This window comes from Heterocephalus glaber, unplaced genomic scaffold (genome assembly GCF_053883595.1).
Source record: "Heterocephalus glaber isolate CG9 unplaced genomic scaffold, H.glaber_assembly_v1.0 deba00001104, whole genome shotgun sequence".
Lineage (NCBI taxonomy): Eukaryota > Metazoa > Chordata > Mammalia > Rodentia > Bathyergidae > Heterocephalus > Heterocephalus glaber.
Genome location: NW_028258193.1, coordinates 4,786,686 through 4,802,467, shown reverse-complemented (window position 1 = coordinate 4,802,467; position 15,782 = coordinate 4,786,686). Strand labels below are relative to the sequence as shown.

The following is a 15,782-nucleotide window of genomic DNA, read 5'->3' as shown; positions in this document are numbered from 1 at the left end:
ACTCTGCACTGGGAGGTGTGGGATGTGGACCTGGAAGCCTCCTCCTCTGCACTGGGAGCTGTAGCACATCGACCCAGAAGCCTCCTCCTCTGTGCTGGGAGTGGTGGTATGTTGGCCTGGAAGCCTCCTTGGCCAGCATTTGTTATTGGTTGATTTCATGACATGAGCCATTCTTTCTGGGGTGAGGTGAAATCTAAGTGTTGTTTTCATTTGCATCTCTCAAATGACCAGTGATGTTCAATATTTTTTCATGTTTATGTGCTATTTCTACTTGTTTGTCTGAGAAATGTCTGTTCACTTCAGATGCCCATTTTTGGATTGAGACTTTAAAATTAGGAGTTATGATTTTTTTTTTAGTTCTTTATATATTCTAGATAGTAGAGCTTTGTCTGGGGAACAGCGAGTGAAAATTTTTTCCCATATTGTGTGTTGTCTCTTCACACTGTTGGTGGTTTTTCTTGCTGTGCAGAAGCTTTTTAATAGGAAGAGAATACAATTGTTGATTGTTTGTGCTAGTTCATGGGAAACTGAGGTTTTGTTCATAAAATCTTTACCTACACCTATGTCTTCAAGGGTTCTATCCAACGTCTGTTCTAGCCGGTGCAGTATTTCTGTTTTAATATTTAGATCTTTAATCCATTCAGATTTTAGTTTAGCACATGTGGAGATATAGGTCTAGTTTTAGTCTTGGCAAGTTGAAACCTAATTTTTCCAATACTGTTTATTAAAGAGCCTATCCTCCACTGAGAATGTCTCCTGTGTCAAAGATGAGGTGGCTGAGTGTGTTTGGAGTTGTTTCTGCATCTTCTAATCTGTTCCACTGTCCTCGGGTCTGTTTCTTTGCCAGTACCGTGCTGTTTTTATCACAGTAGCTTTGTAGTATACTTTCAAGATGGGGATGGTGATCCCCACTCCCATGTCTATGTTGCCCAGAATTGCTTTTGCTATTCTAGGCCTCTTCTTGTTCCAAATGAATTTTTGGATTGTTATCTCAAGGTCTGTGAAGTATGCTGCTGGGATTTCAATTGGGACTACATTGAATCTATATAGCAGTTTGGGAAGTATGGTCATTTTCACTATGTTGATTCTTCCTACCCAGGAATGAGGGATGTCTTTCTATTTTCTGATATCATCTTCAACCTCACTTTTCAGAGTGCTATAGTTTTCAGAAAAGAGGTCTTTGATTTCTATTGTTAGGTTGATTCCTAGGTATTTCAGTTTTTTGGATGCTATTGTGAAAGGAATTGTTTGCCCTATTTCTCTCTCAGTGAGTCTGTTGTTTGTGTAGAGGAAAGCTATTGATTTTTGTTTGTTGACCTTGTATCCCACTACTTTACTGAATTTGGTTATTTCGTCTAGAAGACTTGTGCTGGAGTTCTTTGGGTCTTCTATAGAGAGTATCATGACATCTGCAAGTAATGACAATTTAACTTCTTCATTTCCTATCTTTATTCCTTTTATTTCTCTCCCTTATCTAATTGCAGTGGCTAATGTATCCAAAACTATATTGAACAGGAGTGATGATAGTGGACATCCTTGTCTTGTTCCTGATTTTAGTGTGAAGAATTTCAGTTTTTGACCATTTAGTATGATATTGGCTATTGGTTTTTCATAGATGGTTTTTATCAGATTGAGGTAGAGACCATGTATTTCAATTTTTGGTAGGGTTTTTGTCATGAATGCGTGTTGGATTTTGTTGAATGCTTTTTCTGCATCTATTGAGATGATCATATGGTTTTGGTCTTGGCTGTATTGATATAGTATATAACATTAATTGATTTGCATATATTGAACCATCCCTGCATCCCTGGGATGAATCACACTCAGTCAGTGTGTATGATCTTCTTGATCATCTTCTGCATTCTATTTGCCAGAATCTTATTAATGATTTTTGCATCTATGTTCATTAGTGAAATTGGACTATAGTTCTCTTTTTTGGTTGGATTTTTCTCTGCTTTGGGGATCAAGGTGATGCTTGCTTCCAGGAATGAATTCAGGAGTATTGCTTCCTTTTTAATTTCATTGAAGTGTATAAGCAGTATTGGCAGTAGTTCCTCTCTAAAAGTCTTGTAGAATTCAGCAGTGAATCTATCAGGACTGGGATTTTATTCGTTGATAAGATTTTAATAACATTTTCAATTTCATTGATCGATATTGGGTTGTTTAGAAATTTTAGGTCATCTTCATTCAACTTTGGTAATTCATATGTACCCAGAAATCTGTCCATTTCTTCTGCATTTTCTATCTTATTGGCATATAGTTTCTCAAAGTAGGTACTGATGATCCAGTGTATTTCTGCTGGGTCCATAGTAATTTCTTCATTTTCATTCCTAATTGCATGGATTTGGGCATCTTATTTCCTTTGTCAGATAATGTTAGCTAAGGGTTTTTCAATTTTGTTATTCTTTTGAAGAACCAACTCTTGGCTTCATTGATTTTCTGTATTGTTCTCTTAGTCTCCATTGCATTGATATCTGCTCTGATCTTTATAATTTCCTCCCATGCATCAGCTTTGGGTTTGTCCTGCTCTTCTTTTTCTAGAAGCCTGAGGCTCAGCATCAGGTTGTTTAATTGGGCTCACTCTGTTTTCCTAAATGAATATTCATTGCTATGCATTTCCCTCATAAGACTGCTTTCTTTTTGTCGCATAGATTCTGGTATGTTGTATTGTCATTTTCATGTAATTGAAGGAACTGTCTGATTTCTTCTTTAATTTTTTCTGTGACCTATTGGTTATTCAGAAGTGTGTTGTCAGTTTCCATGTCTTTATGAAATTTTTGCAGTTTCTTTTGCCATGCATCTTCAATTTCATCACAGTCTGATAATATACAGGGGATAACATCAATTCCCTTACACTTACTTAAACATGTTCTATGAGCGAGTATAAGGTCTATTTTGTACAACGACCTGTGTGCAGCTGAAAAGAATGTGTATTCTGATTTTGTGGGGTGAACCACTCTGTAAACATCTGTTAAGTTCACTTGTTCAAAAGTTTGAATGAGTTCTAGTATTTCAATGCTTAGTTTTCATCTAGTTGATCCATCTGTTTGTGACAGTGGGACATTCAGGTCCCCCATACTATTGTATTAGTGCTTATTTGATTTTTCATGTCTGTTAGTATTTGTTTTATACAGTTGGGCACACTAGTGTTTGGTGCATATACATTTATGATTATCAACTCTTCCTCTTGGATTGTTCCCTTTACAAGGATGTAGTGTCCTTCTTTGTGTCTCTTTATGAGTGTTGGTTTAAAATCCACTTGATCTGCAAAAAGAATAGCTATTCCTGCTTGTTTTTAGGTTCCTGTCACATGGAGTATTGTTTTCCAGGATTTAACTTTCAGTCTATGAGTTTTGTTTTGAATTAAGTGTGTTTCTTGTATGCAGCATATTGTTGGGTCTTGCTTCTTATTTTTTCTTTCTTAAATTCTTTTATTGGTACATTTTACATATACAATATGTTTACATTTATCATTGGGTGCTTGTACCTGTACGTGATGTATCTTGGTTTTCATTTTTCCCCCCATTACCTATGCACCCCTCACCCCCTCCACCCTTCCCTATTTATATAGACTTCGTTTCCATTTTTTTTTCTTTTCTAATAATTTTTCCTTTTGAATCTTTCCTTTCCCCATCCCCTCCCACCACCCCTACCCCTTTGGACCTGGGTCTTGCTCCTTGACCCATTTTGCAAGTCTATTTCTTTTGACTGGAGAATTGAGAGCATTAACATTGATGGTTATAATTGATACATATTGACTTATCATTGTCATGACTTTTTCTTTTTGTTGCATTCTCCTCCTTTGCATTCCTGGGGTTGTGATGCATGTTGTCTTTTCCTAAGATATTGTATAAAATTTTTTGAAGGGCTGGATTGGTATTCATGAAGTTCCTCAGATGCTTCTTTTCATGAAAATGTGCTATTCCTCCATCAATTTTGAAAGAGAGTTTTGCAGGGTACATCAATCTGGGTTGGAAACTGTTTTCCTTTAGGGGTTGAAACACGTCACTCCAAGCTCTTCTTGCTTTGAGGGGTTATTGAGAAGACTGCTGTGATTCTGATGGGGTTTCTTCGAATGTGATTTGTTTCTTTTCTCTAACAGCTGGTAGAATATTTTTCTTCTATTGGGTTTCTGGAATCCTAACTACTATATACCTATGTGTAGTTTTTTTTGAGCATGGCTAGTTGGAGTCCTATATGCCTCACTAATCTGTATGTCAAGTTCTCTTCCCCTGCTTGGGAAATTTTCTGCCATCACTTCTGTGAACAGCTTTTTTATGTCATCTACACTCTCTCCTGTTTCTTCATTGCCTGTGATCAGTCTTATGATATTCTTTTATCATCTAGGACCTGCTGGCTTGGTTTCTCATGGTCCCTTACTATTATAAAGAAATTTTTCTTTTCCTGGTCACTAATTGCAATCTTATCTTCCATATCTGAAATTCTGTCCTCCCATTCACTCATTCTACAGTATAAACTTTCAATGGAGTTTTTAATCTCCTGGAAATATGTTTGCATCTCTTTTATGGATGCCATTTATTTCCTATGTTGGAATTCCATCATGTTCCTCAGCTCCTCTATTTTTTTTATGTGTCCTCTTTAGATTTCTTAATCATGTCTTGCAGTATGAGCACAATCTCTGCTGTGATCTGCAAAATTATTTCTGATTTCATTTTTTCCAGATCCTCTTTTGTTGCCAGTTCAGGGAGTCCAGGTGGTTGAGTATCAGATTGTTCTGGGTTGTTTCCCTTTGGGGTTGCTTAGGTGATCTGGAAGCCTTGTTTGAAACTTGATTACATGTCTTCTCATTTCAAAAGATGCAGCCTGCTGTGACTTTGTTAAAGCAACTTTTTGCTCACCCAGGGGTCTTCAGCACTGCAACACTCCCACAGCTGCAGGCTCTGCTCTGTTGGCCACAATACCCCCTGCTGTCCTGTCTCCAACTGTTACTCACTCAACATGCACAGGCCTTGGTGTTTGAATCCAAATGAAACTTTTGTTCCTCCTCCCATTGCAAAGGTCAGAATCACACCTGGACCATGCAGTGTCTCTGGTAGTCCAGTCTGCTTTCCTGGCAGGGGTGTGACTCTTCCTTCTGTATGACTCCACCTCACTCCCAAAGAACCACTGACCATTGGCCCTTTTCCTGCAGATGTTGACAACCTGTCAGAAAGTAACCAGAGCCCTGCAGCATGTCCAGCACCAGAAAAGACAAATGGCTCCTTAACGTCAACTAAGGGCTCCCAGCACTGGAGTGGAAAGGCAGTGTGCAACACTCCACGGTTGTGCTCACCATCTAGTCCCTGCAAAACTGTCCCAAAGATCTGAGAGTGACAGAGAAACTGTATCTGCAGGGAAAGTGACAGTGCTCAAGAGAGCTGTCTGCCACACTGGACTGAATCCATCTGCAAGGCCCAGACCAAACTGTGAGTGCCACTGGCAAAGCAGTGCCCAGGCCCCTGAGCTGAAGCAGGCCTTCAGTCCCCACATGCCCTGCGTGCTGACTCCAAAGGGTCCCACCTCTGAGTGAGGCTCTCCCAGCCTGCACACAACAGTCAGAACATGACCCAGGCCACACAGTCACAGTGAGATGCACAATTCCAGATCCAACTAAACTGATGCAGACCTTCCCAATAGCATCCCCTTTACTACCTCTCCACTGGTGGGACCTACATGAATTTCTACTTCACTAGTTGATAAACTAATAAGAACGCATAGCAGCACTTCATGAATAAGGAGTAGTTTCCATTGGGATAGAAAGCACTCTGTGAAGATGGAATTACTATGGAGAAAGGACATCTCCTGGTGGATCACAGCTCTAAACTGACTCTGAAACTGTCTTCTCCCGGCTGTATCTGAGGGCTCTCTGCTTTTCTTCCTTCTCTGGGAGTTGGCAAACACCCAAACCAGGAAAGCTGTGGCTTTTACTGTGGCATCCTTCCCATAGGGGTCCAAAACTAGCTTCCTGCTGAGCCTCATAGAGCTCTCATGGCAGAGACAGGAAAACAAGTTCTGCCAATGGGTTGGCATCCGGTTTTCTATGGTTCACAGAGTCCTGGGTGTCTGTCCTGGTTCTTGCCAAACAGAGACATGTGGGTGCTGCCCTTGCCTTGGCCATATTGTCACCACCTGAGGGGTCGCACTCTGGCCTTATTAAGCATCCCTGTGCAGGTAAATCCCCAAGGTCCTCCAGCATAAGAGACGTCATTATACGCTCACCAGAACCTTTCATATCCTCCTGGGAGGGTTTATAATCAGAGGACAGATTCTGTGCTACTTCCTACAAGTGCCCTCAAGTGAATACATTTTCTTGGGTATAAAATAAGTGCAGGTATATTTTAATAAAAAGCTCTGCATTTCTAGTAACAATGCACTGTTTGGCATGGATATTTTGTCAGGCTCTTGATATTCTGCAATGTTCTAAAAACAGCTGAAAACTCCCCATGGATGGCACATAGTAATCCACCTTGCAGCACTAAGAACTGTGCTTATTATGTCAGGAAAGTGAAGCAAAGGCAAGATGTGTGCTTACCCAAAGGCTCATATGGGATCAATGGAAGTCTCCCAAGTAACGTAAAATCTCTAGCAATACCCAGAGTTGGGCTTCTGTTGGTGAACTCAGTCCTGCATTGCTATTCCCTGTTATCATGCATTCAAGGCTCCTTCATGGAATCTACTCTGCATTTGCTGAAAATCTTCTCTGGTACTAATATTGAGAAGTTTGGATTTAGATGATTGCAGTGTGATCTTCACACCCACCCTGAAGTTCTCCCTTCCCTCTGAGGACAACCTGCAAAGGCAAACTGGATTCTTAAGATGGCCTGGCCACCTTCTGGAGGTGCTACTTCAGCGACCTCTGGTCAGTGGTCTGAAGGGCCAGGTCTCACTTCACTGGGGAGACAGTGTGGACACGGGTCAGAGTCTCATATCGGATGTCACCTCAATGTGGGGACAACATGGAGCTGTGAAGATGAAGACCAGACCAATGGCCTTTGTCCTGATCAGGACTCCTTCATCCTTGGCCATTGCTCAAGCCTAGATGTGGGAGTGGAGGGTGGGGTGAGTAGAGAAATTCAAGGAGCAGAGGTAAGGTTCTCAAGCCTGTAGGATATGGTGGGGAAGTCTACCTCTCCTGGCATAAATTTGCTTATCTATAATTGTGCTTGTTCACTCTCACAGAGCGTGAGAGTCCTGTGCCCTTCACATGGCATTTGCCCTCAGGCATTTGCAATTGTGTGAGTCTGGGGAAGGAGAGTGGGAGAGCTGGAAGGAAATCACATCAACTGCTCATAGTGCACACACTGCTCGTCATTATCCTGATGTAAGATTTCCTCTGACCACAGGTTCTATCTGTTTTCTTGAGCCTTTCAGACATTATGATATGACACCTGATAAGTCTCTCAGAACCTCACCTTTATATTTGTCTCTGGCAAGTATATTTGTCTCTTTATTCTTTGTAGTTTATTCTACTTGTCTTAGCATATATTGGGAATAATTTCTACTTCCCAAACTGGCCACACAGTTCTAGAATGTTCCTATAGGTAAAGTGTGATAAATCGCTGAAGTATATGACCCTCTTGGATACATCATGTCATGTAAGTAACAGCTCTACGGCCAGGTATCCGGGTTGCAGTGTAATCATTTTCGTTCCCATGCACAGGAGGCTCTTCTGATTGGATAACTATTACATCTTGGACAAGAAACCTTTCAGAGGGCAGCACAAATTTATTTACAGCCTTCTCTGTCATTAAAGACCTCCTTGGACACAGTCATTAATGCCAAGCTAAAGTAAGTATGAAAACATGCATTAGCACACTGATGGGTACCTAGACACAAATGACACATCCCTAGGAATGTCCCTGGAATTCAGAACACTTTCAGCCTACACAGGTCTCATCTAGGGCATTTCAGGAAATGTGTTCTGGTGTCATGGTTTAGATCTCAAGTGTCCCCCAAATCCTGGCTGTGGAAGACGATTGTTGGATGAGGGTGGAATTCTCATCTGTGGATCCGCCCATTGATCATTCAGTAGCTGGCTGTGCTGTTAGGAGGTGGAGGCTGGGTGCAGGTGGAGCATGAGCTGGAAATGTGTGTTCTCCTCCCAGTCTCCTGTCCTCTCTGCTGCCTCACCACCATGCAGTGAGCAGCTCTTCCATGACACTCAGCGTGGAATTCAGCATGCATTTCCATGCATTCTAACCTGCCATTCCTGCCTTGGGGCCAAACAAGTATGGACTGAATTCACTGAAACTGGGAGCCAAAATAAACCTGTCCTCATTTAAGTTGTGAGGGCCAGGTATTTTGTGCCAGTGATGCAAAAGGAAGTGAAGAAAACATCTATCACTTTTCTGAGGACTTGGGAGAAGTCTGTGTCCTGAATCTTTACAGATGAAATATCAAGATCTACTTCTGAACAGGTGTCATTTAAAACATTATTGCTGAGATCCACTGCCCAGTGGGTTGATTTAGTAAGTTTGGGGTGAAACCCAAGCATTTGCCCTTGTAGCATGTTCCCCGGGGGTGCAAATGCCTTTGACACTGGACCAGCTAGAGACACCTGCTCTCTTTGTGAAAATGACACTGCTCTGTAAGCACTACCTGGACACAACCACCAGACTGCTCATTCGTGGACTTCTACATCTCTTTTAGAGAAATGTGTACTGAGATCATATGCCCCTTCTTAAATGGAGATTTCTCTTTAGAATCAACTTACAAGGTCTACAAAAATTCCAAATGTCTCTCTCATGACAGACATGATTTGCAGTGCTTTTCTCTCACTCAATGATTTGTTCCATTCACTTTCTCGATCCTGTCATTCAAAATTCAAAAGTTACTAATTGTAAAATGTATACTTATATTTTTATTTGTTGCTCATGACATGGCATCTTCTTTAAGAGTTCACTGTCAGGTATAATATATGAAGGTTTAGCCTTACAAGTTATTCAATGAATTTCATACTTTGAGATTTTCTTTAAATTCTGCAATCCACTGAGTTGTATATTGTAGTACTGTGAGGTAGCATCCAACTCAGTCCTACTGTTAGTGGACAGATGGTTGCTGAGCAACAATTGTTAATGATGTGTTTGTTTCCCAAAAACAAGGGTGTTACTATTTTTCAGAAAGTCAGATTTTTATGGGCATTTTTATTTCAGCACGATTAATTCTATTTCATTGATTCCTATGCCTGTTATTGTACAAGGACCTCACAATTGTTATTAATATTTATTTGTAGAAAGTTTTAAAAAGAAGACTGTTTTATCTTCTTTCAAGTGATTTTTTTTTATTTTGTGTCTCTGCTAATTCCATAACAACTCCAACAGCACTTTGACAAGTTTTCACATTTTGTTTTGGGTTTGCTTGTTGTGTTTTTTTTTTAGGCAAGATCTTCCTGTGTAGTCCAAGTAAGACTTAGTTCCCAGTGTAAAATTGGCTGCCATCTTTCTTTCTCAGGCTCCTAAATTCTGGGCTCCAGGAAGAAGTGCATACCTTCAGCCAGCTCAGTTTATCAACTTCTGCACAAAGGTCACCTCGCATTATAAAAGGTATTCATTGGTCCTATCCAATAATTTGGCAGAATTTCCATCATAACCTTACATCTACAATATGACCATTGAATTATCTTACATCTATTTACAGATTTTTAAATGTGTTCTGCAGCATGTGTATCCTTCAAAAAACAAGTCTGACATTCTTTGCTTGCCTTTTTCAATGGCATATTTTTCAACAGTACTGAAATAAGAATTTGTGAAAGTGATGTTTGAATCTATATCACAGGGTATTGCTTTATGAATGATGTTTGTGTATTTATCTTGTATCCTGCAACAATTTATACACATGAATTTGTTTCAATGGTAATTTAATAAACCTTGGGATTTTCTATGCACAAGATTGTGTCCTCCACAAGCAAAGACCACTGTACTTCCTCCTTCACCATCTGGCTCTGTTTCCTTCTTGGACATCCCCAGCAGCACTTCACAGCCCTCGGGACAGTGGGATCCAGCCTGCTGAGCCTGGACCTCTCCGGCCTCTTCCACACCTCAAAGTAGAGCACCTGTCTTCTCAGGGAGTGGGCTGCTAGCTCAGGGATCTGGTACAGGCTCTTATCACATCCAGCAAAGTGACCTCCTGCACTCACTTTACTGCTTTGGCCAAGAAACAAAACTTGACTTTGGGCATGTGCTTCCTCTGCACCTGCTGATAGCATTCATGGACTGGTTTCTTATTTTATTGATCTACACTTTCACACTACTTGATTTTGGGTGCTAGGGCAATCTTCCCTTCATTGCATATATTGTGTTTCATCTTGGTACATTGTTCTTTTCTAAGCACTTAGACTCAACTTGCTACTGTAATGTTGAGGACTTTTGTGTCCATATTCATCTGTAATATCACACTGTACTGTTCTATTTCTGTAGTATCTTTGATTTTCTGCCTCACTGAAAATGGTGTAGTATTGAGATAATACTGTCCTCAGTGAAAAAAGTCAGAAATGTTTCTCCTTTTTCTGACATAGGAGGAATTTCTGAAGAAATATATTAATTATTCTTTAAAATGTATAGTAAAATACAATGAAGACATTAGGACTGAGTATTTATTTCTAAGTAGGTTTTTAAAATTAAAACTCTATTTTCTCAATGGTTAATCCTCTCAGTACATTCTTATTTCTTTTTGGTTTATATTTGGTAATTTGTGGCCCTCTTGGAATTCGACTATTTCATTCATTTTATTTTTCTCGTACATTTTTCCATAGTAATTCTTTTTTTTTGTACCAAGGATCATACTCAGGACCTCGTGCCTTCCAGGCAGGCACTATGCTGCTGAGCTACATCCCCAGCCCTCCATAGTAATTCTTTTAATACTACTTTTGTGATTTCAGAAAGAATTTTATTTTTTCTTACTCAAGAAATTTAAACCTCTTCTATTTCCATTATCAAAGTAAAGTTTCATACATTTTGTATAGCCAGATTTTTACAATGATATTCTCCTTTATTTTTTCTATGTTGTTTTCATATTTCCTCTATGATCTTTTGTCCATCTTTAATTTTTATTTTAGACTTAGTTTTTTCTTTTTAAAGATTCTTAGGTATATAGTTAAATTATGAGAAATAGAACCATTTATGCCTCTATATTTCCTATAAAGAGCATTTTATGTTCATCTCATGAATTTTAGTATGTTGTATGTTCACGTTAATTTATCTCAAAGAATATTGAGATTTTTTTCTTGATTTTTTTTCTTTGAACCATTGTCTACTTTAGAAAGTGGTGTAACATTCACATATTCATAAGTTTCCCAAATTTTATTTTGCTATTGATTACTAATTTCATCCCATGGTGGTTATAGCATGTTTTGTATGAATAATATAATTCTCAAGCACTAAACACCACAGAAATAGACCTTTAGAAATCACGTGCAAAGTAATTTGAAGAGTGACCTCAGGGAATCCAAGTGAGATAGAAAGGAATACCAATAATTCAACAAAATCAGAGAGCAAGTCAGGATCCTAATGACAAATTCAAACATAGTACCAAACAGAAACTTTGAAACTGGAGAGTCAGTGAATGAGAGGTGGAAAAAAGTAGCTTCAACAGCAAAGGAAATAAAAGAGGAGAAGGAATGCTGGAATATGAAGACAAGAGTTTTGTACAACCTACTCAGATGAAAAGAAGGAAAATTCTGACAAAGAGCCAAAAGTCCATGTGACTAAAGGGAACAATTAATTAGACAAATGTCCTCATCATAGCAGTTTCACAGGGAGAAAAACACAAAAATGCAGAGAGCTTAGCTGATGTAAAAACTGCTACAAAATCTCAAACCTTGCGTGGGATTCATAAAGCTCAAAGATCAAATAATGTTCAGCCCACAGAGCTCTTTTTTCAGGCATGTGATAACTAAACCATCAAAGCTTAAAACCCAATGAATTCTAAAAACAATGAAACAGAAAAAGCATAAGGCCTATGTACTTCAGACTGCAACTAACCATGAGCAGATTTCTCAGCAAGAAGCCAGCACCTTGGAAAACTAGTATATTCAAAGTGCTTAAAGAAGAAACGTGGACTCAAAAATAACCTGCCACCCAAGAATGCTCCGTGCAGCAAGGCTATTTTTCAGAAATAAAGGTCTTACACACTAGAAAGGCAGAGGGAATTCATAACTATAGTTACATTGGCCCCATAAGAAATATTTGACGGAGTACTTCACCCACAAGAGAAAGGAAAATAACTCCTCTCAGGAACAAAGGAAACCTCAAGGGTTGGGGTAAATTAATAACCAAATTCAAAACACTTCATCACACGAATAGCAGTCTAGAGTCTTTCAGTCTCGAGTACAAAGAGTCAGCGGGGAAATAGACCAAGAAAAATGCATCTGCTGAAGCTGGAAAGGAACACACAATACGCAAATATCTAAAGGAAGCCAGAAAATGATGAACAATTTACAAGGGCAAACTTTAGAGGTTTTGTACATGAACTCAACTTGTTACCAGCCCAAATAGTATATAATATCCCTAAAACTTTCTACAAAGCCCAGTAGTAGCCACATAAAATAGCAGTACACTCATAGACACACACACTCACACCTATATTCAAAACAAAGAAATTAACCCTGTCACTGCTGAGAACCACAAAGCACAAAGTGAGCAAAGAGAAAACTCCAAACAAAAGAATGGTACAAAATAGCCAGAAAATTGGTAACAAAATGCCAGGAGTGAGTCCATATCTGTGAATCGTAACCGTGAATGTAAAGGAAAGAAATCACCCAATTAAAAGAGAAAGAGTTGGAAACATTTTTGTTGAATATTTTCCCAAGAAACCAGGATCGACCAGAACCTTGTGCTTGCCAGGCAGGCACAGTGCCACTGAGCTACATCCCTGGGCCCCTGAAACTATTTTAAAAAGTCATGCAATTGCATGCAGTCTACAAGAGACTCACCTACCAGGAAAGGACCCAGAGACTGAAGGTCAAGGGATAGGAAATCGTGCTCACTGCAAATGGAAATCAAAAGACACAAACACTAACTGTAAGATGGACTCGTTTCTTGTGGGCAGTGCTGGATTTGTTCATTTAAATAAACACTACTTATATTTACAAAACATGCTGACTTTTTTTCAAGAAGGTGAAAAGCACTCTTTAAACATTAGATGAAAGTTCCAGCATGGCTCGTGGAGCTGTTCCTTCCCAGAAGCACTTCAGTGAAGGACTCAGCCACCAGGAAGCTGTCACGGTCCATGGAGACGGCTCAGGACAGGAAAGCTGCTCCTCACAGCTCAGACCTAGCAGACACGCACTGCCCATGGCAAGGGCGGGGTCTGCGTTTGGGCAGAGGAGCACATTTCCTAGGGCTCCACGGGCTTAGAAAAGCCACTGCATGTAGGACAGCACCCATGGACATCTTCAAAGTAGACTGCACAGCAGCTAAACTCAAACAGTGAATTGCAAAGCTCGGAGTGAGTGACATCACAGAGTGGACACTGTGACCATCAGGACCCAGGCTGGCTTCTGCCCCTCGAGTAGCCACAAGCACCTCAGGGCCTCAGGACAGAAGGCCAGGAAGTCCCAAGACCCTAACACCAAGGGCAAGGGACAACCCCTGCATCCTCGCCTCCATACACCGAGGCCCCTCTGACTCTAAAACAGACGCTAAGTAAAAGTGTATGAGGACAGACAAGGCTGCACATAACGATGAAGGTGCCATTTCTCCATGAGTATAGAGTGACTGAAAATATATATGCACCCAAAACTACAGACCATCACCATAAGAACCAAATGTTAATACATCTCAGCAGAGAAAGAAATGACAAATAACTGTTAGCAAAAAATAACAAACCTCTCTTTCAAATATGAAAATCACCCAGACAAAAAATCAGCCACAAAGTCACTATCTTATACTCTAAGTGGATTTAACACCTACTTACAGCACTATTCTCAAAAAAGACATAAGAACTTGATTTCTTCTGAGCAGCACAAGGAAACTTCCCCAGTAGAGATTACATGCCAGGTCCCAAAACCAGTCACAACATATTGTTAATAATGGAAATCACATCAAATGTATGTTCCGAACATAAAACCATACAACGAATCAACTCAGAAATCACCAACAAGAACTTGAGAAATTGTAACATGCAAGGAACTGCAACTAGAGGGTCTTGAATGGTGAGAGACGCACCAAGTAAACTTAAAATGAAATTGAATGATTTTGAAAAGACAAAATGAAATGGAAACACGTTATAACACACGTAAATGCACCAGAAGTAGTTCTCAGAGAGAAGTTAGGAGCAATAAAGCCCAATTTCCTCTAAGTAGGAAAATCTCAAATAAGCAATGAATTGTTACACCACAAGAAACTACAAGAAAAGTAAAACTGGAATTGGTGGGGAAAAGACACAAGGAAAGGAAGACAAAAAGTTAAACAAAATAGAAGATTAATTAATAGGTATATATAATCAAAAAAAATCAGACAACGACAAAAACAAAACATCAAAAGTGACAGACTTTTATGCAGACATACACCTTCCCTCCCTCCACCCTCTGCCTCTGAGCCTTCTCCTAGCCGACCCATAAATACAGCCTCGCTCCTCCCTCCCACACACCGGGATCCTGCTCTCCACCCTCCAGTGACTCCCAGCCATGAGGACCCTCGCCCTCCTCACTGCCATTCTCCTGCTGGCCCTGCAGGCCCAGGCTGAGCCTCTCCCAGGAATTGCTGAGGAGGATCTGGAACAGCAGCAGCCACTGCAGGAGAACCAGGACATGGCCATCTCCTTTGCAGGGCCTGAGCACTCTGGTCTTCAACCCCAAGGTGAGAGACCCAATGGGATGGCGGTGTGGAGTCTAGAGAGGAAGGTCCAGAAATGGGCTGTGGGAGCAGGTCTCGAAAGACCCAGGTCACTTAGTTTTGTATGTTTAATTTCTGTGGGCCTTCACTTCCTATGGAAAAAACTGAAATCTGACAGCCAAATAAGTCAAGAGATGGTCTTCTTCCAAAGACTTTTCATTCCAAGATATGTCATACTGAGAGTGCGGGGCCTGACTTCCAAGGGTCATGTATGCTGCAGCTGCAGGCAGGACTGAATGGGAGCTGAGGACACCACAGTAGTGGGCACTGAGATCTGCAGACGCTGGGCAGGGTGGCCCAGCTCCCCTACTGCTCCTTCTCCAGCTGCTGCCCACCACGTGGGGATTCCATCCGGCCTCAGCCTGCCTCCTTCCTCCCGTGAGCTCAGGGTCGTGTCTAAACCCCATCTCCGCAGTGCCCAGCTGCCACTGGCTGGGTGGGTGGGACTCTTCCTTCTGTCTGACCTCTTTCTCTCTCAGATACTCACTGACCCTTGGGCCCACATCTTGCACATCAGCAAGCCACCAGAAACTCCTGCCAATGTGTCCAGCGCGATCAGAGACTCACTGTATCTACTCTGGTTTGACTATTTCCAGCTAAGGGTTCCACAGCACAGGTGTGACAAAAGGACATGTGAGATTGTCCATGGCTATGCTTGCCAGTGTGGTCACTGGGAGAATGTCCCACAGTGCACAAGGTCCTATGCCGACAGAGAAAGTGCAGTCTTCAAGGCAAGGGTGTGATTTCAAGAGCTATTGTTCACCACGCTTGACTAAAATAGCTGACGGGCCACAGAGGGCCATGAGGCTGTGATCCCAACACTAAAATCAATGCCAAGACTCCCAGAGAGGGGACATGAGATGTCCCCTGGATTCTGACTTAGAGGAATCTCAGTCCCTGAGTGAGGTGCTGGCAGTCAGAGGAGGCCACTATAGCTGTCTACGACCCCAC

At 40.9% G+C, this 15,782-nt stretch overlaps 1 protein-coding gene across 1 annotated transcript; it reads left to right on the top strand.

Annotated features, from left to right (window-relative positions):
- Positions 1-13,538: 13,538 nt before the first annotated feature.
- Positions 13,539-15,213, top strand: LOC106008121 (theta defensin subunit D-like). Its single transcript, XM_087210085.1, has 2 exons — positions 13,539-14,880; positions 15,156-15,213. The coding sequence occupies exons 1-2, from the start codon at positions 14,624-14,626 to the stop codon at positions 15,211-15,213; spliced, it is 315 nt and encodes a 104-aa protein (XP_087066211.1). The 5' UTR covers positions 13,539-14,623.
- Positions 15,214-15,782: the final 569 nt, after the last annotated feature.

Bases quoted from the DNA above. Each gene is read 5' to 3' on its own strand.
- LOC106008121 (XM_087210085.1), top strand. From the start codon at position 14,624: ATGAGGACCCTCGCCCTCCTCACTGCCATTCTCCTGCTGGCCCTGCAG. The intron at 14,881-15,155 runs GTCACTTAGTTT...CTCCTTCTCCAG, and splicing joins GCAGGTCTCGAAAGACCCAG to CTGCTGCCCACCACGTGGGG.